The sequence below is a fragment of the Dendrobates tinctorius genome, unplaced genomic scaffold (genome assembly GCF_039654945.1).
Source record: "Dendrobates tinctorius isolate UK_male_01 unplaced genomic scaffold, ASM3965494v1 ptg000257l, whole genome shotgun sequence".
NCBI classification, from domain to species: domain Eukaryota; kingdom Metazoa; phylum Chordata; class Amphibia; order Anura; family Dendrobatidae; genus Dendrobates; species Dendrobates tinctorius.
The window spans coordinates 6,160,253-6,182,016 of NW_027361924.1; the positions used below are offsets into that span (position 1 = coordinate 6,160,253).

The following is a 21,764-nucleotide window of genomic DNA, read 5'->3' on the forward strand; positions in this document are numbered from 1 at the left end:
GTATATCTATATAGTATATCTATGCAGTATATGTATGCAGTATATCTATGCAGTATATCTATGTAGTATATGTATGCAGTATATGTATGCAGTATATCTATGTAGTATATCTATGCAGTATATCTATGTAGTATATCTATGTAGTATATGTATGCAGTATATCTATGCAGTATATCTATGCAGTATATGTATGCAGTATATCTATATAGTATATATATGCAGTATATGTATGCAGTATATCTATATAGTATATATATGCAGTATATGTATGCAGTATATCTATGTAGTATATCTATATAGTATATCTATGCAGTATATGTATGCAGTATATCTATGTAGTATATCTATGCAGTATATGTATGCAGTATATCTATGTAGTATATGTATGCAGTATATCTATGTAGTATATCTATGCAGTATATGTATGCAGTATATCTATGTAGTATATGTATGCAGTATATCTATGTAGTATATCTATGCAGTATATGTATGCAGTATATCTATGTAGTATATGTATGCAGTATATCTATGTAGTATATCTATGCAGTATATGTATGCAGTATATCTATGTAGTATATGTATGCAGTATATCTATGCAGTATATCTATGCAGTATATGTATGCAGTATATCTATATAGTATATCTATGCAGTATATGTATGCAGTATATCTATGTAGTATATGTATGCAGTATATCTATGCAGTATATCTATGCAGTATCTGTATGCAGTATATCTATGCAGTATCTGTATGCAGTATATCTATGCAGTATATCTATATAGTATATGTATGCAGTATATCTATATAGTATATCTATGTAGTATATCTATGTAGTATATGTATGCAGTATATCTATATAGTATAAATATGCAGTATATCTATGTAGTATATCTATGCAGTATATCTATATAGTATATATATGCAGTATATCTATGCAGTATATCTATGTAGTATGTGTATGCAGTATATCTATACAGTATATCTATGCAGTATATGTATGCAGTATATCTATGTAGTATATCTATGTAGTATATATATGCAGTATATCTATGTAGTATATGTATGCAGTATATCTATGCAGTATATCTATGCAGTATATCTATATAGTATATATATGCAGTATATCTATATAGTATATCTATGTAGTATATCTATGTAGTATATGTATGCAGTATATCTATATAGTATATATATGCAGTATATCTATGTAGTATATCTATGCAGTATATCTATATAGTATATATATGCAGTATATCTATGCAGTATATCTATGTAGTATGTGTATGCAGTATATCTATACAGTATATCTATGCAGTATATGTATGCAGTATATCTATGTAGTATGTGTATGCAGTATATCTATACAGTATATCTATGCAGTATATATATGCAGTATATCTATGTAGTATATCTATGTAGTATATATATGCAGTATATCTATGTAGTATATGTATGCAGTATATCTATGCAGTATATCTATGCAGTATATCTATATAGTATATATATGCAGTATATCTATATAGTATATCTATGTAGTATATCTATGTAGTATATGTATGCAGTATATCTATATAGTATATATATGCAGTATATCTATGTAGTATATCTATGCAGTATATCTATATAGTATATATATGCAGTATATCTATGCAGTATATCTATGTAGTATGTGTATGCAGTATATCTATACAGTATATCTATGCAGTATATGTATGCAGTATATCTATACAGTATATATGCAGTATATCTATGTAGTATATCTATGTAGTATATATATGCAGTATATCTATGTAGTATATGTATGCAGTATATCTATGCAGTATATCTATGCAGTATATCTATATAGTATATCTATGCAGTTTATGTATGCAGTATATCTATGTAGTATATGTATGCAGTATATCTATATAGTATATGTATGCAGTATATCTATATAGTATATCTATGCAGTATATCTATATAGTATATATATGCAGTATATGTATGCAGTATATCTATGCAGTATATGTATGCAGTATATCTATGCAGTATATGTATGCAGTATATCTATATAGTATATATATGCAGTATATCTATATAGTATATATATGCAGTATATCTATGCAGTATATCTATGTAGTATGTGTATGCAGTATATCTATACAGTATATATATGCAGTATATCTATATAGTATATATATGCAGTATATCTATGCAGTATATCTATGCAGTATATGTATGCAGTATATCTATACAGTATATATATGCAGTATATCTATGTAGTATATCTATGTAGTATGTGTATGCAGTATATCTATACAGTATATATATGCAGTATATCTATGTAGTATATATATGCAGTATATCTATGCAGTATATCTATGTAGTATATGTATGCAGTATATCTATGCAGTATATCTATATAGTATATCTATGCAGTATATGTATGCAGTATATCTATGTAGTATATGTATGCAGTATATCTATGCAGTATATCTATGCAGTATACGTATGCAGTATATCTATGCAGTATATCTATGTAGTATATGTATGCAGTATATCTATATAGTATATATATGCAGTATATCTATGCAGTATATCTATATAGTATATCTATGCAGTATATGTATGCAGTATATCTATGTAGTATATCTATGCAGTATATGTATGCAGTATATCTATGTAGTATATCTATGCAGTATATGTATGCAGTATATCTATGTAGTATATGTATGCAGTATATCTATGTAGTATATCTATGCAGTATATGTATGCAGTATATCTATGTAGTATATGTATGCAGTATATCTATGTAGTATATCTATGCAGTATATGTATGCAGTATATCTATGTAGTATATGTATGCAGTATATGTATGCAGTATATCTATGCAGTATATGTATGCAGTATATCTATATAGTATATCTATGCAGTATATGTATGCAGTATATCTATGTAGTATATGTATGCAGTATATCTATATAGTATATCTATGCAGTATATGTATGCAGTATATCTATGTAGTATATGTATGCAGTATATCTATGCAGTATATCTATGCAGTATATGTATGCAGTATATCTATACAGTATATCTATGCAGTATATCTATGCAGTATATCTATGCAGTATATGTATGCAGTATATCTATACAGTATATCTATGCAGTATATGTATGCAGTATATCTATATAGTATATCTATGCAGTATATGTATGCAGTATATCTATGTAGTATATGTATGCAGTATATCTATATAGTATATCTATGCAGTATATGTATGCAGTATATCTATGTAGTATATGTATGCAGTATATCTATATAGTATATCTATGCAGTATATGTATGCAGTATATCTATGTAGTATATGTATGCAGTATATCTATATAGTATATCTATGCAGTATATGTATGCAGTATATCTATGCAGTATATGTATGCAGTATATCTATATAGTATATCTATGCAGTATATGTATGCAGTATATCTATGTAGTATATGTATGCAGTATATCTATATAGTATATCTATGCAGTATATGTATGCAGTATATCTATGTAGTATATGTATGCAGTATATCTATGCAGTATATCTATGCAGTATATGTATGCAGTATATCTATATAGTATATGTATGCAGTATATGTATGCAGTATATCTATGTAGTATATGTATGCAGTATATCTATATAGTATATCTATGCAGTATATGTATGCAGTATATCTATGTAGTATATGTATGCAGTATATCTATATAGTATATCTATGCAGTATATGTATGCAGTATATCTATGCAGTATATGTATGCAGTATATCTATATAGTATATCTATGCAGTATATCTATATAGTATATCTATGCAGTATATGTATGCAGTATATCTATGTAGTATATGTATGCAGTATATCTATATAGTATATCTATGCAGTATATGTATGCAGTATATCTATGTAGTATATGTATGCAGTATATCTATGCAGTATATCTATGCAGTATATGTATGCAGTATATCTATATAGTATATGTATGCAGTATATGTATGCAGTATATCTATGTAGTATATGTATGCAGTATATCTATATAGTATATCTATGCAGTATATGTATGCAGTATATCTATGTAGTATATGTATGCAGTATATCTATGCAGTATATCTATGCAGTATATGTATGCAGTATATCTATATAGTATATCTATGCAGTATATGTATGCAGTATATCTATGTAGTATATGTATGCAGTATATCTATATAGTATATCTATGCAGTATATGTATGCAGTATATCTATGCAGTATATGTATGCAGTATATCTATGCAGTATATCTATGCAGTATATGTATGCAGTATATCTATGTAGTATATGTATGCAGTATATCTATGCAGTATATCTATGCAGTATATGTATGCAGTATATCTATATAGTATATCTATGCAGTATATGTATGCAGTATATCTATGTAGTATATGTATGCAGTATATCTATGTAGTATATCTATGCAGTATATGTATGCAGTATATCTATGTAGTATATGTATGCAGTATATCTATGCAGTATATCTATGCAGTATATGTATGCAGTATATCTATGTAGTATATCTATGCAGTATATGTATGCAGTATATCTATGTAGTATATGTATGCAGTATATCTATGCAGTATATCTATGCAGTATATCTATGCAGTATATCTATGTAGTATATGTATGCAGTATATCTATGCAGTATATCTATGTAGTATATGTATGCAGTATATCTATGTAGTATATCTATGCAGTATATGTATGCAGTATATCTATGTAGTATATGTATGCAGTATATCTATGCAGTATATCTATGCAGTATATGTATGCAGTATATCTATGTAGTATATGTATGCAGTATATCTATGCAGTATATCTATGCAGTATATGTATGCAGTATATCTATGTAGTATATGTATGCAGTATATCTATGTAGTATATCTATGCAGTATATGTATGCAGTATATCTATGTAGTATATGTATGCAGTATATCTATGCAGTATATCTATGCAGTATATGTATGCAGTATATCTATATAGTATATCTATGCAGTATATGTATGCAGTATATCTATGTAGTATATGTATGCAGTATATGTATGCAGTATATCTATGCAGTATATCTATGCAGTATATGTATGCAGTATATCTATGTAGTATATGTATGCAGTATATCTATGCAGTATATCTATGCAGTATATGTATGCAGTATATCTATATAGTATATCTATGCAGTATATGTATGCAGTATATCTATGTAGTATATGTATGCAGTATATCTATGTAGTATATCTATGCAGTATATGTATGCAGTATATCTATGTAGTATATGTATGCAGTATATCTATGCAGTATATCTATGCAGTATATGTATGCAGTATATCTATGTAGTATATGTATGCAGTATATCTATGTAGTATATCTATGCAGTATATGTATGCAGTATATCTATGTAGTATATGTATGCAGTATATCTATGCAGTATATCTATGCAGTATATATATGCAGTATATCTATGTAGTATATGTATGCAGTATATCTATGCAGTATATCTATGCAGTATATGTATGCAGTATATCTATGTAGTATATGTATGCAGTATATCTATGTAGTATATCTATGCAGTATATGTATGCAGTATATCTATGTAGTATATGTATGCAGTATATCTATGCAGTATATCTATGCAGTATATGTATGCAGTATATCTATGTAGTATATGTATGCAGTATATCTATGCAGTATATCTATGCAGTATATGTATGCAGTATATCTATACAGTATATCTATGCAGTATATCTATGTAGTATATCTATGCAGTATATGTATGCAGTATATCTATGTAGTATATGTATGCAGTATATCTATGCAGTATATCTATGCATTATATGTATGCAGTATATCTATATAGTATATCTATGCAGTATATGTATGCAGTATATCTATGTAGTATATGTATGCAGTATATCTATGTAGTATATCTATGCAGTATATGTATGCAGTATATCTATGTAGTATATCTATGCAGTATATGTATGCAGTATATCTATGTAGTATATGTATGCAGTATATCTATGCAGTATATCTATATAGTATATCTATGCAGTATATGTATGCAGTATATCTATGTAGTATATCTATGCAGTATATGTATGCAGTATATCTATGTAGTATATGTATGCAGTATATCTATGTAGTATATCTATGCAGTATATGTATGCAGTATATCTATGTAGTATATGTATGCAGTATATCTATGCAGTATATCTATGCAGTATATGTATGCAGTATATCTATATAGTATATCTATGCAGTATATGTATGCAGCATATCTATGTAGTATATCTATGCAGTATATGTATGCAGTATATCTATGTAGTATATGTATGCAGTATATCTATGTAGTATATCTATGCAGTATATCTATGCAGTATATCTATGTAGTATATGTATGCAGTATATCTATGTAGTATATCTATGCAGTATATGTATGCAGTATATCTATATAGTATATCTATGCAGTATATGTATGCAGTATATCTATGTAGTATATGTATGCAGTATATCTATGTAGTATATGTATGCAGTATATCTATGTAGTATATGTATGCAGTATATCTATGCAGTATATCTATGCAGTATATGTATGCAGTATATCTATATAGTATATATATGCAGTATATCTATGCAGTATATCTATGTAGTATGTGTATGCAGTATATCTATACAGTATATCTATGCAGTATATGTGTGCAGTATATCTATACAGTATATATATGCAGTATATCTATGTAGTATATCTATGTAGTTTGTGTATGCAGTATATCTATGTAGTACACTACCGTTCGAAAGTTTAGGGTCACTTAGAAATTTCCTTATTTTTGAAAGAAAAGCAGTTTTTTCCAATGAAGCTGACATTAAATGTTTCAGAAATACACTCTATACATTGTTAATGTGGTAAATGACTATTCTAGCTGCAAACTTCTGGCTTGTAATGCAATGTCTTCATACTGTAGGTGTATGGAGGCCCATTTCCAACAACCCTCACTCCAATGTTCTTATGGTACTTTGTGTTTGCTAACTGTGTAAGAAGGCTAATGGGTGGTAGAATACCCTTGAAAACCCTTGTGCAAGTATGTTAGCACAGCTGAAAACAGTTTGGCTGATTAGAGAAGCTATAAACCTGACCTTCCTTTGAGCTAGTTGATAATCTGGAGCATTACATTTGTTGGTTCCATTAAACTCTCAAAATGGCCAGAAAAAAAAGAACTTTCATGTGAAACTCGACAGTCTATTGTTGCTCTTAGAAATGAAGTCTATTCCATGCGAGAATTTGCCATGAAACTGAAGATTTCCTACAATGGTGTGTACTACTCCCTTCAGAGGAGAGCACAAACAGGCTCTAACCAGAGTAGAAAGAGAAGTGGGAGGCCCTGCTGCACAACTGAGCAACACGACAAGTACATTAGAGTCTGTAGTTTGAGAAATTGACGCCTCACAGGTCCTCAACTGGCAGCTTCATTAAATAGTACACACAAAACCCCAGTGTCAACGTCTACAGTGAAGAGGCGACTCCGGGATGCTGGCCTTCAGGGCAGAGTGGCAAAGAAAAAGCCATAACTGAGACTGGCTAATAAAAGGAAAAGATTAACATGGGCAAAAGAACACAGACATTGGACAGAGGAAGATTGGAAAAAAGTGTTATGGACAGACAAATCCAAGTTTGAGGTGTTTGGATCACACAGAAGAACATTTGTGAGACGCAGAACAACTGAAAAGATGCTGGAAGAGTGACTAACGCCATCTGTCAAGCATGGTGGAGGTAATGTGATGATCTGGGTTGCTTTGGTGCTGGTAAAGTGGGAGATTTGTACAAGGTAAAAGGGTTTTTGAATAAGGAAGGCTATCACTCTATTTTGCAGCGCCATGTCATATCCTGTGGACAGCGCTTGATGGGAGCCAATTTCACCCTACAATAGGACAATGACCCAAAGCACACCTCCAAATTATGCAAGAACTATTTAGGGAAGAAGCCGGCAGCTGGTATTCTATCTGTAATGGAGTGGCCAGCGCAGTCACCAGATCTCAACCCCATTGAGCTGTTGTGGGAGCAGCTTGACCGTATGGTACGCAAAAAGTGCCCATCAACCCAAACCAACTTGTGGGAGGAGCTTCTGGAAGCATGGGGTGAAATTTCTCCAGAACCTCAGCAAATTAACTGCTAGAATGCCAAAGGTCTGCAATGCTGGAATTGCTGCAAAGGGAGCATTCTGTGACGAAAGCAAAAGAGAAAATTATTATTTCAAATAAAAATCTTTTTTTTTTCGAACCTTGTCTATGTCTGGACGAGATTTTAAATTCATTTGCCAACTCATTTGATTAATAAAAGTATGAGTTTTCATGGATAACACAAAATTGTCTGGGTGACCTCAAACTTTTGAACGGTAGTGTATATATATGTAGTATATCTATACAGTAGGTGCAGTATATACATACATCCGTACAAATGAGCAATACACAAAATGTTTATTACATACAAGCAAGTAACATACTGTATATAGAGTCTGAATTTCGGTATGAAAAATGGACGCAAGAGAGCAGCAAACCATCAGATGTGCAATGTGTCATAGCAGCAATTTGATGTACTATATATACATATATGATGGCTACCTCCCAACGTTTTGAATTGCATATCGATGTAAGAAAACAAATGTCAGTAAATATTGTGTATGTATATAAGTATATAGTCCAAGCATAGTGCAATTACAAAAATGAACAGGGTTTCGCTGTATCTTCTTCAGGAGGTGCCGTTATTTCAACAAAGGCCCTATTGTATACCTTATCTTTACCATTGTGAAGATCCAGAATATAGCTGCCCCCACACACAACACTTAGCCCAAGTGTGGTATACTTACCCAAATGAACAGATGTTTTCTCTCTGGGATGGCGCTGACCTCGACGCGCGTTTTGCTATGTCTTCATCAGAAGTGGGCATCTTTTCAACAGAGGACCCATTGTATACCAGTAAAGATCCAGGAAAATAGCCGCTTCTCCGTCCACTGTAATATGTTGTAGTAAAATGTCTCAAAGTGGCGAATGCGCCATACGTCGACTCTAGTACTCCACTGCAGCAAGCACCGCATCCCACGTGACTTGTGCCAGGGTGCCAGCTTGTATGTTGGGACACAGGCAGGGCAAATATAGGGATGAGTGGTAAGAAGGAAAAGTGAGGATATAGAGGGTGAAATCACTGCATAAACATACAGCAATGTGACGGCTGGTGTAGAGCGCTGTGAATAGTGGAAAATGCAGAAAAGATAAAAGGATACATTGACGATGAGTAAAAAAACAATGTGCAAGAAGAGCGAAAATGAAGTCAGGAAAAGTGGGAAAAATTGCTGAAAGGATAAAGTCAAATTAGGGAGAAAGAAAAAAACAGATAAAAAGTTATAGTATTTACAAGTATTACGAAAATGTAGAAAAGTAAAAGGTTTAAACAATTAAATTTGCCCCATTTAATTAATGGTAAACTCCAAAAAGAAAAAAAAAAAACAATAGACAAACAAATATCAGAATTGTTGTTTTTAGGTCTCTGAAATTCTGCCAAGAGATACAATAAACACTGTATCTACCCCAAAATGGCGCCAATTAAAACAATGGGAAAAAATGTAAAGAAAAAGTCTTTACACAACTCCTGAAAGTTAATTTTTTTTTCTCAATGACAGAAAGCAGAAACACAAAAAAAATTTCCAAATTTTTTTTTTAATCATAATTTAATAAAAAATGCATTTCAAGTTCGGTTTAATATTTGGCTGTGGCAGGAAAGGATTAAAGGGCCGGCGCCACTTTATGATAATTAAAAGGCCGGTTCTCACAATGTGTCAGAACAGCCGAGACGGCATAGCAAAACACAACGGAGCATAACAAGTTGATAAGGAAGATTTTGTAGCTGTAAGTTATTGACTTTTCTTTCTTCTTTCTAGAAGTCCACCTCCATTGTCAGTGACCGCAGTCGTTGCCGACAAATGATGATCCCTTCTTATGTGAAGCCCCAAAAGATCGAGCAGGTAATAACGATCACCGACACTTCTCAATTTGGCTTTGTGTGGAAATTGGGTGGATAAGACAACCCACGGGGGGATGAGAGACCCATGGGTGGATAAGAGACCTATGGGTGGATAAGAGACTCATGGGTGGATAAGAGACCCATTAGTGGATAAGAGACCCATGGGTGGATAAAGAGACTCATGGGTGGATAAGAGACACATTAGTGGATAAGAGACCCATGGGTGGATAAAGAGACTCATGGGTGGATAAGAGACCCATGGGTGGATAAAGAGACCCATGGGTGGATAAAGAGATTCATGGGTGGATAAGAGACCCACGGGTGGATAAGAGACCCATGGGTGGATAAAGAGACCCATGGGTGGATAAAGAGATTCATGGGTGGATAAAGAGATTCATGGGTGGATAAGAAACCCACTGGTGGATAAGAGACCCACGGGTGGATAATGAGACCCACGGGTAGATAAGAGACCCATGGGTGGATAAAGAGACCCATGGGTGGATAAAGAGATTCATGGGTGGATAAGAGACCCACGGGTGGATAAGAGACCCATGGGTGGATAAAGAGATTCATGGGTGGATAAGAGACCCACAGCTGGATAAGAGACCTATGGGTGGATAAATAGATCCATGGGTGGATAAGAGACCCATTAGTGGATAAGAGTCCCATGGGTGGATAAAGAGACTCATGGGTGGATAAGAGACCCACGGGTGGATAAGAGACCCATGGGTGGATAAAGAGATTCATGGGTGGATAAGAGACCCACTGGTGGATAAGAGACCCATGGGTGGATAAAGAGATTCAGGGCTGGATAAGAGACCCACAGCTGGATAAGAGACCTATGGGTGGATAAGAGACTCATGGGTGGATAAGAGACCCATGGGTGGATAAAGAGATTCATGGGTGGATAAGAGACCCACTGGTGGATAAAGAGATCCATGGGTGGATAAAGAGACTCATGGGTGGATAGGAGACCCATGGGTGGATAAAGAGACTCATGGGTGGATAAGAGACCCACGGGTGGATAAGAGACCCATGGGTGGATAAAGAGATTCATGGGTGGATAAGAGACCCATGGGTGGATAAAGAGACCCATGGGTGGATAAGAGACCCTTGGGTGGATAAAGAGACTCATGGCTGGATAAGAGACCCACAGGTGGATAAAGATACCCACGGGGAGATAAGAGACCCACGGGTGGATAAGAGATCCATTGGTGGATAAGAGATCCACGGGTGGCTAAGAGACCCATGGGTGGATAAGAGACCCATGGGTAGATAAGAGATCCACGGGTGGCTAAGAGACCCATGGATGGATAAGAGACCCATCGGTAGATAAAGAGACTCATGGGTGGATAAAGAGACTCATGTGTGGATAAGAGACCCATGGGTGGATAAGAGATCTCTGAGAGGGTCACATTTTTGTTTTCCAGGAGATCTCAGGAAGGTGGAAAATGAAGATTTCCTCGAGATCAGTGCTGGTGGTGGCGGCCGTTACGTTTGTTTTTTTTCTTCTCTTTCATCAGAAAAAAGTGCAGGTACCTCCAGAACCTAATACACACTATTCCTAATTTATTTATAATGGATTGGATACGAAGCGTCACATGGAAAGATCTGACCAAATCACAATAGGTCACCTTGAAAAATCAATGTAGATTGGGGAATGTTTGCTCCATAGTATAAGATGAACTAAATGGCCCTTAAAGGGAATATCCAATTATTAGTTTCAAATTTCCGTGCTGATTAATACATTTTGAAAAGGATCATTGCTCCATTTTTTTCTTTGACACGGAGCTTAAATTTCCCTGAATATAACGAGAATTACATGATAAATTGTGATACCTGAATTCACCACTAGAGGGAGCCTACTGCTCGATATTTATTGATTGGACTCAATATTGAGCAGCATTCACTGAGCTCCCTCTGGTGGTGACTAAAGGTATAACAACACTCTAATACAAGGAGCGCTATATAAGAGATTCAGGACCTATATTAAATATAGAATATTGCAGCTATCCAAATCAAAAGCCAAAATTTAAAGGAATGCTCCTCCTGATGGGCTCCCTTTAAAAAAAAAAAGTAGATTGTAGTTTATTTTTTTAAGTACTGTGATGAATCTCAAGCAAAATTAACTTGAAGATGGCATAGTTGATATAAACTTGCCCGAAAATGAAAATTTGGGAATTTTAAAGGGACTGTAAAAATACCTGTAATAAGGTCAAAATGTTTTTGCTCTTATTTTATTCTCCCTGTTCCCCTGAACATTCCATTTTTTTATTTTTTTAAATCCGCCATACGACTCCAGAGATATGACCCGTTTCATTTAGTGTTACATTTTATGGTCTTTACCAAGGGGCGTGGCTCACAGGGGAATTATGCAGAGACACACCCCCAGGGAACCATGTGAGCCACGCCCCTTGGTAAAGAGCATAAAACTTTGCAGTCGATTAAAAGGGTCATATCTCGGGAACCGTATGGCGGATTTAAAAAAAAAAAAAAAGTCAGGGGAGTAGCAGGAATAAAAGAAGAGCAAAAACTGGAAGTAATTGACTGGGTGACAGGTCCCCTTTAATTCTTGCATTTCCATTTCAGATCCCCAAAATTAACATGCTCCAGTTGTGTAACTGTGAATCGCACAACACTGCCCCCGACTGGCCCGACCTGATGGAGACGGATGATGAAATCGAGGAGCTGTTCAACAAGATCGACAAGCAAATGCCTCAGGTGATAATCGATGATATAGAAGAAGCGACCAGCGCGGAAGAGAGTACGGCCATCATCATCAACCCCAGAACTGAGTATTGTGCTGGGGATCAGCTCCAGATTAAAGTGACTGCCTACGACTCTACCGGAACTAGGAAATCCTACGGCGGAGACTACCTGAGGGCAAGAATATACTCACCGGCTACAAACAGTAGCGCCAGCGGGAGCATCATGGACAAGAAGGACGGGACCTACCTGGTGACATTCACCCTATTCTGGGAGGAGTCCGTACGCGTATCTATATTACTAATGCACCCCAGCGAGGCTATCTCAGCCTTATGGCGGGGCAGGAATAAGGGGTTTGCCAATATCAAGTACACAGGAAATTTCACAAGTGCCACGGGGTATGTGAACACCGAATGTGGCTTTGAGTTGGACACAGATGAGGAACTCTGCCGCTACGTGGACAAGAGAGATCGAGAGGCCTTCTACTGCATCAAGCCGAGGCATTACCCGTGCGAGGCCTTGACCCACATGAATTCCGTCAATCGGGACCACTCCTACCTGACCGAAGTGGAGCAGCTACTTATTAACAGGTGACTCAGATTTTGCAGGAAATGGCAATAAATTTATAAAAAAATGTACACACCCCTTCTGAAAGGGTACAAAAATTGTATTTTTTGGAGAAAATTAAAGGGGATCTCCAGAAAAGACTCAACTGGTGTTTCACCTAAGAGTCATCATATCTGAGGTTCATCTCCTACTCGGTAGACCGGTGTAAGGTATAAGGGGTGGAGAGGAAGCAGCTGCACCTGGGCCCTAGTTCTCTTGAGGGATAAGATGCCCCAACAGAAAGGGTAGATATCTGTTGGGGGGGATGTTACAGGTTTAGATTTAGGGCACAGTGAAAAGGTTTAGTTGAACTCTATTAGGGCAATTAGACAGTGCATCCTATGTCTGGTGGAGGTAAGAAGTGAACTCAGGAGCTGAACCCGCTACATTCCCAGCAGGTGCTGGCTACTACTTGTGCCAGGAATCTCCGATCGCTGCTGTCAACCGTTTAGATGCTGCTGTCAATTTATGACCACTTCATTTTAGCGGCCCATTTGCATGGTACAATCTTTCCGGGGATATATGGGTTGAGATTGGAGGCGGGGGCCTACCGGTAGTCCTTCCATGGCTGCAATATTGGTGCTTCCATAAAGTCAAGCCATTGCCTGGGCATCATAAGATATTAGTAATATTCCTAAATTCTACAAGTCTGTGGAATTGCAGTTTATAAAATAAAAGATCATGTTTCTTATGGACCAAAAAAATTGGAAAAATTTTACAAAAATGTGTTCAATTTTTTTCATTAAATAACAAAGTGTAAATTACTCCCCTTTTCCCAGTTAAAAAATTAATAAAAAGTAAATAAAAAATACATATTCAGTATCGCCAGGTCTGTAAAATTCCGATCAATCAAATTATAAAATTGATAAAACACCAAAAAGAATAATAAATAATCTGAACACCATAACTGACATTTTTCAGTCGTCGATCTTCCTGGTCAAAAATGCAACAAAAAGCAATTAGAGTGTCTTATGTACCCCCAAAATGACCAACGGAGAAGTTGGTTTTTCACCATTTCACCAAATCTGGATTTTTTATTCCCCCTCCCGTTTCTCAGAACATTATAGGATAAAGTGAATGGTGTTCTTCATAACTGCAACTCGTCTCACAAAGAACAAGTCCTCAAATGGGGGAGAAAAAAATAAAAAAGGGAAGAAGGAGATGAAAATTTGCAAAATTGCAAAAATGCAAAACACATATGTAGACGATATTTCTTACCTGTTAGATACTGATCGGGTTCTTTCTGCTTTTAGGTCAAACATCGGCTTGGAAATTTCTAAAGATTTGAAGCCCGTCACTGTAAAAAGCTGTGGCCGTAAGTACTTCTTAAAGGAACAGACCTTAGTGGTGTAATGCAGCTCCAGTTACGTAGAGTCACCCAGTAGTTAAAGGGCTCCACCTTCTCATTTTAAGACTATCCATGTCCATATCCCTAGCTGGGAATATAGTGTAGTCAGAGGTACGTGGGGGCATAGCTAACACATACAGGGCTTTTTTTGTCAATAATTGTTTTTTTGCTTTTTTTTAGAAAAAAGAATGGAGCCGACAGAGAAGTGTGGCCTGGGCTCCTATTATCGGATCCCAAGTGGATACTTCCATTACAATTTGTGGAATCCCCTACACTGCCGCATGACACAATTCACCGAAAACGACAAACTGAAAACGTTCCTTAAGGGAAAAAAGTTGTTCCTTATGGGGGATTCTACAGTACGGCAGTATATAAGGCATTTCGCTGAGAACCTAAAGTGTAAGTATGGTTACTGTCTCATATCTATCTGTCCGTCTACCCATCTCTGGTTGTTTCGAGCTACCTTCTGTTTTTTTTAGACTTTTTATACTCATCTATGTTTCTCATCTCACTCTTTCTTATGTTTTTTTTTGGTTTCCTTTGTTCCCAGTTGTGGACTATTTTAACCACACAGAAGATGAGATGCAATCTTGGCAAAAGACTCTTCTAGCAATAAACCTGGAAAATTTTATCTACATCCAGTGGAAGAAACATACTTTTCCATTTGTCAGTAAAACCTTCTATTCCATCAAAGAGGACGCGTATATGGCGAGACAGATCGACCAGGTCGGTGGAGGAGAAAACACCATCATTGTTCTCACTTTAGGACAACACTTCAGACCTTTCCCGTTACGAGTCTTCATCAGGTCAGCCATCAACGTCCGCAAGGCTGTGGAGAGGCTCCTCATCCGTAGCCCAAGGACCAAAGTGATCATCAAGGAGGAGAATGCCCGGGACATGGACATCGACATGGAGCGGTTCAGTGATTTTCATGGATATGTCCAGTATTTGCTCCTCCGGGACATTTTTCATGGGCTAGATGTTGGGTTTGTTGATGGTTTGGACATGACCATAGCTTATGCTTGTGATGTAATTCATCCACCACAAGAAGTTTTGGAGAACATTGTTAGCATGTCCTTCACTCAAGCATCATAAATAACATTACTTATTTAGGTCATTTTTGCAGCACAATTTGGATTTGATGACCTTGTGACGTTTCAGACACCATTAAGGTCAATTTGAGGCATAAACGTCTTCGTATCCTGTCCATTAGGGGGCAGTATTGTTATTTATTGTATGTTGACTGGCAAAGGGCCAATGCCATTGACTAGAAATATGCTCAAGGTACTCGTCACTTATTTTCCAAATGCCAGATCGGGTGCACCTTGTAGTTCTTGATGCTGCTAATCTGAAGCCATCTCAGACTGGAGTAACCAACATCAACATTTCACATACACATTGTAAAGACGTAACTAATATTTATTTTTAATGGAAAATAGCGTAAAATTTATGAAACATAAACGTGTTAGCGTTGAGTGATGTATCTCCATCTTGTCACCCAGTGGAACCTGTCATGGAATGTTATTACTACATGTAAAATTGAGGTATTGGAGCAAGACAAACAATTTTCCCTTACAGCTCAGAGGGCAGCAAGCTCTTATGAGATCAATAAATATACTACCCCGCAGCATAATTCCGGTAGTAGGACCGGTGTCACGTTCCCTCGTGAAGGCCTCTTCATGATGTTGCACATGTGATCTCAGTTCCAATCTTCAGCTATCATTTCATCCAAATCAAAAGTGGGACACATCGTTGAAGAGGACAAACCTCCATTACAGCCTCCATTGGAGTTTTACTCTGTACCATGATAGCCTTTGAAAGCAAAGATGTGAGGTCAATGAAGAAGTGTTTATGCAAGAACATCACACCAGTCCTACCAGCATTTTTTTTCTGTGGGGTGGCATAATGTACAGTATCCAGATCCCTCTAGTCTTCAATGCACGTATACTAATAGCTCAGTGTTACATTGATTTGGATGTGGAACCAGTGGTACTGCCATTTATCCAAAATGTCCCAGGAGCTGTTTTTCAACTTGACAACCCCAGGATTTATATTTATCGTGCTCATGTGAGTAGCCTGCATGGCCTAAATGTGATACTGTAACAACCCTGCCTGCATCACTGCATGGCCTCCCATCCCTCACACACCAACTTATTCACTGCTCCAGGCCTTGCTGTGTGTTCTGTCTGCTGACGGCTCCATGCTGTGTGCCTTTTGCTTCCTGCCTGCTCTCTGCATGCTTCCTGGCTGTGTGCATAGGGGGGCGGCGCCAGAGCTCTCTGGTTCTTATGGAATCAGGGGGCACCCGTCTTATGTGTCCCTGGCCAATTACCAAGAGGCCTTTAGTATTTAGGGCAGTCCCACCCAGTGGAACCTGCCTGTGCAATGTCTTAACTCAGTTAGTGTCTTGCTGCTGAGTTGCCAGGTCCTGTCCTGTGTTTCGACTTCTCTGGAGGTTTGATTCCTAGTCCTGTGTCTGTGCCTGTCTTCCCGCCCTCTAGGAGGCAGAATATCCTAGTCTCTGTGTCCTTGTTCCTTCCTTGCCTTGTACTTCTCCGTCCACCCTCCAGAAGGCAGAATATCCTAGTCTCTGTGCTGTTGCTCCTGACCTTGTCACATACTTGTCCTTGCTGCCCTCCAGGAGGCAGTATATCTGGGTCTGTGTGTCTTTATTCCTGTACCTTGTCTCGTACCATTACCTTGTCTGAACTCAGTCCTACCACTGTCTCTTGGTCTCCTTGTCTGTGGCTACTTACCCTGCTGTGTCTACCCTTGTGTCCTCTCCATCTGCCTGTGCTCCATACTCTTGCGGCTCTGCTTATGCTCCGTACTCTTGCGGCTCTGCCTGCTCCATACTCTTGTGACTCTGCTTGTGCTCCGCACTCTTGCGGCTCTGCCTGCTCCATACTCTTGCGGCTCTGCCTGCTCCGTACCCTTGTGACTCTGCCTGCTCCATGCTCTTGCGGTTTTGCTTATGCTCCGCACCCCTGCAGTTCAGCCTGTACCCCGCTTCCGCTGCTGCGAACCTCTTGCTGCATACTGCAGCTCCTCTCCGCAGTCTTGCGGTTCAACTCCTGTGTGAACAGGTCTCTATCTGTTCCTTCATACATCATTCCTTTCTGCCAGTACCAGTACCTGCACCTGCTTTGTGAACAGGTTTCTAACAGTTCCTTCATACATCATTCCTTCCTGCCCATGTCCCTGTGCCTTTCGAGTTGGTCCCTGACCCTGTGTCTCAGCTGTGCCCGCCTACCAGTGTCTCAGCCGTGCCTGCCTGCCAGTGTCTCAGCCATGCCCACCTCCCAGTGTCTCAGCCATGCCCGCCTGCCAGTGTCTCAACCATGCCCACCTGCCAGTGTCTCAGCCGTGCCCACCTGCCATTGTCTCATCCGTGCCCGCCTGCCTGTGTCTCAGCCGTGCCCACCTGCCTGTGTCTCAGCCGTGCCCTCCTGCCTGTGTCTCAGCCGTGCCCGCCGTGCTCACCTGCCTGTCTGCTAGTCGTGTCTGTCGCCCGTACCTGTCCTAGTGTTACGTCTCCCCAAGTGGGATCATCAGCCACAGCCGCACACCACCGTGGAGTGGCACCTGGCAGCTGCCTGCCGCACAAGCCTGACCTCACCATCAAAGGCTCCAGTGAAAACCTATGCCGCTGTCTTAGTCAAGACCCTTCCAGGGTAGCCTGGTTTGTGGCACAGTGGGGCCACAACCCCCTGTCTCACACCCACCGGTCAGGACCTGAGCATGACAGATACTATGGCCTGCAGCTTCTCCAGACTTGTCTCCCACCTAGGGCATCATTGTTCAGCAATTGCAAATGGAGATGCCAGCAACCGATCTTGGTGATTTGCATATCCAAGTGCATTCATTGTGGCAGAACATTCCTCAGATAGCTTCATTGATAGCATCCAAAGCCTGTAAGTGCATTTACTTCTGCACACGATGCTCATACTCAATGCTGAATAAAGAGAGATGTTTTGAAAATTTTGTTTTCAGTTTTTTTTCAGCATTTGCATATCATTAACAGATCTATCCATCTTGTGATTTAAATTATTCCATGACTTTTCTTCTTGGTGTTGCAATTTCAATGTTCAGGAAAGTATCTAGCATGTATATTTTTGTACTATTTCCTTCCTCAGTATTCCTGAAATCCAGATAAGCATTTAAATTTGAGGTATTTTAAATATATTTAGAGAAAAATTTGTGGTACCACAATGGGTACCCCCATCACTCCATTGTGACATGGAAGATGTCATTTTTACTTTCATTTAATAAAACAGTTTAATTTCAGACATTTTATTTAGGGACCCATGCTTTTCTTATACACAATGATATGTTTACTTTCTAGTTAAAATGGAACAAACTTCAACAGAGAATGCAAAGGTCAGGTAATAAATTAGAAAAAAATGCAAGGGTCCTTGGTTAAGGTGGCCATACAATTTGCATGAAAACTATAACACCAACTCAAATTAATTTTTAACAAATCTTTTATTAGGGGAATGAGGAACCCTCTTACATATTAGTTAGTCTATATTTGCAGTATTATACCTAACATTAAATTATTTTATCATATATTAAATCTGCTCCATAGTCCTGAAATCTGGCTGTTCAGTAATGCTTTTTGCGCCATATTGTACCAAAGTTAAATTTTGATTTCCCAAAAGTATTAAAAGTTTGTGAGTATTTCACCTTATAAGCTTGTGGTACTGCTATGGGTACGCTTATCACCCCTTCATTTTGAGGAAGACAAATGACTTTTTATTACATTTACAATGTTTTACATCCAGGTTTTTATTAGGATCCTCAATATTTCCAACATAATTTGATGGACTTTACTTATTGTTTAAGACACCTCCTCAATTGACTGTGTTTCTTGATAATTTTCCAAACTGCAGAACTACTTTGACTATGTTGGGTGTAAGTTGCTTATATTTTTTATTAATATAAATAAATACAGAAACAAAGTGATACATTGTACAGTAACAGCTAAAATCTAATATGCACAAATAAATTTACTTTCAAGTACCACCAAATACAAGGTATTAACTAACAATATTAGAATAATGATATACCTTAAAAAAAGATTAACAGACGGTCAAAAAACATAGACATGTAATAAAGTGCAGACAGAAGTTGGATATATTGCATCTAGAGTTTCAGTCGAGAAGTAGTGGTAGAAAAAACAAGTCAGAAGAGGAGTACCTGTGAATGCAATGGAAACCTCTACAGGAGTCATCATGAGCCTCTCTCTTACAGCCTCAATGGGGCCCCTTGACATAGGAACAAGTACGTCTGTTAACCCATGATATTTGGTCAACCCCTTTATAGAACCTTTTTTACTATTATAAAATGTTCCAACCATAGGCCAAAACTAAAATAGGAAAAGAACCTACCCCAGGTGAATGCTAGAACCTACAGAGCTAATATCTGAGACTGCCCCACAGAAAGACAGTTTAGTAAAGCAGAACTTGGGTGATTCCAAATCACCAACTACATCAATATACACATTTGCATTTGCTCACTTTGATTTTAAACCATTTGTTCTTTTTCCTCGGTATCAAGGGTCCATAACTCATTGATCTTAGTTTGACCAAATCATCTAAGACATTGATTGAGAAACTTTGCTCTCTTAGCTTAAACTTTTGAGTTTAATGACTCTTTCATCTTCATTTGCCATTTACCCATTAGTGTTTATTATGCCCAAGGACCCCCATTGCCGAATTTCCCTGGTATTTGACTCTGTATCCATTGTGGAGTAGACCAATCCTTCCAGAACATTCTGTGACCCTAAAATATAAGTATACAAAAGTATCTGTTAGAAATTGTATATTTTTGAGGGTTCTTTCATAGACATCTTTGACTCAACTTGTAGTTGCTATAAATGAGCTAATTTTACAGATGTTGTGTGTCTTTCATGACGTTACTGACCTGGTGCCTGAAAATTATAAGATCTGCCAAGCAGTCCAACATCTTGTACATTCCCTGGGCTATTGTCACTCCTTCTGTGACTATGTCGGCGGCGTATGCGGCATTTATCTGTGGAAAATATAGTCATTAGTAGCAATATCATACATATCAATATCATACTCATCTGCCTCAAAGAAAATGAATGCTCCCTATCCATACCCCAGCCTTTATCCTTGCCCCACCTAATCTGAAACTAAATAAATATTTTAATTTTTCAGTTAAATACCCAAATGGTATTAAATGTTTGTGAAAATGTTTCATTATAAGGTTGTGGTACTGCCATGGGTACGTTCACCAACCCCTGGGTTTTAGAAAAACAGAAGATATATCCATTTTGAGCAGGACAGATGATACTTCCCAACAATAATCTACTGGTTATTATCAAAAGACCGTGTACCGGTGATGGGTAAACATAATCATTCCCAAGTAACCTCTAATAACACCTCCAATCAGACAATTTATATCCAAAGAAATAAAACCTTGATTTTATTTTGTAAATACCCCTGATTATTAGGCTGTGCACAATAATATGATGCCTCTATACCTTTTCATACAAACCAGATTCAGGGTAAAGGGGTCATGTGGTCATTTACCTCTTGATATCATAGCTGAACTATGCATGGGAGAGCTATTATTCGTCAACGCTCGACTGTCTGGACGTGTTTCTTGCTCAGGAAGATGCAGATCCAGTGGCAACTTTTTGGGTCCTAGAAGTATAAGATAGATAAACCACTCACGCACAATACACGTTCCCGCATGTAATTTCTGCATCCCAGATAGCATCTGAGTAATGACATCTACTATCTACCAGCACCTTAGGCCTGACGGGAACATTTCAGAATGTGACAAAAGGGGGCGCTGTATATGTGGTTAATCAACATGTAAAAGGATATTTTCATATAGAAAGTCCTAAAATCCTGATTGCCAGTAGCCCGACTTAATCTGATAAAAATTAGGGTAGGAACCTCACTTTTTGCCCCCCCCCCAAAGTTAACTCTTATGCCTCCTTTTAAATGAGCTTGTAGTGCCCTCCTCCAAACAGAAACCTAGTTGGCATGCCTGGTGGGCACAGCAGGTTAATTAT

At 37.4% G+C, this 21,764-nt stretch overlaps 1 protein-coding gene across 1 annotated transcript in view; it reads left to right on the plus strand.

Annotated features, from left to right (window-relative positions):
- LOC141069164 (NXPE family member 4-like) overlaps positions 1 to 18,697 on the plus strand; it is a 46,110-nt gene extending 27,413 nt beyond the window's left edge. The window contains exons 2-7 of the mRNA XM_073558548.1: positions 9,974 to 10,057; positions 11,487 to 11,591; positions 12,646 to 13,352; positions 14,622 to 14,683; positions 14,897 to 15,115; positions 15,267 to 18,697. Coding sequence (XP_073414649.1) covers positions 10,016 to 10,057; positions 11,487 to 11,591; positions 12,646 to 13,352; positions 14,622 to 14,683; positions 14,897 to 15,115; positions 15,267 to 15,811 — 1,680 coding nt within the window. The 5' untranslated portion in view covers positions 9,974 to 10,015 and the 3' untranslated portion in view covers positions 15,812 to 18,697. The remainder of the gene's footprint in view (positions 1 to 9,973; positions 10,058 to 11,486; positions 11,592 to 12,645; positions 13,353 to 14,621; positions 14,684 to 14,896; positions 15,116 to 15,266) is intronic.
- Positions 18,698 to 21,764: the final 3,067 nt, after the last annotated feature.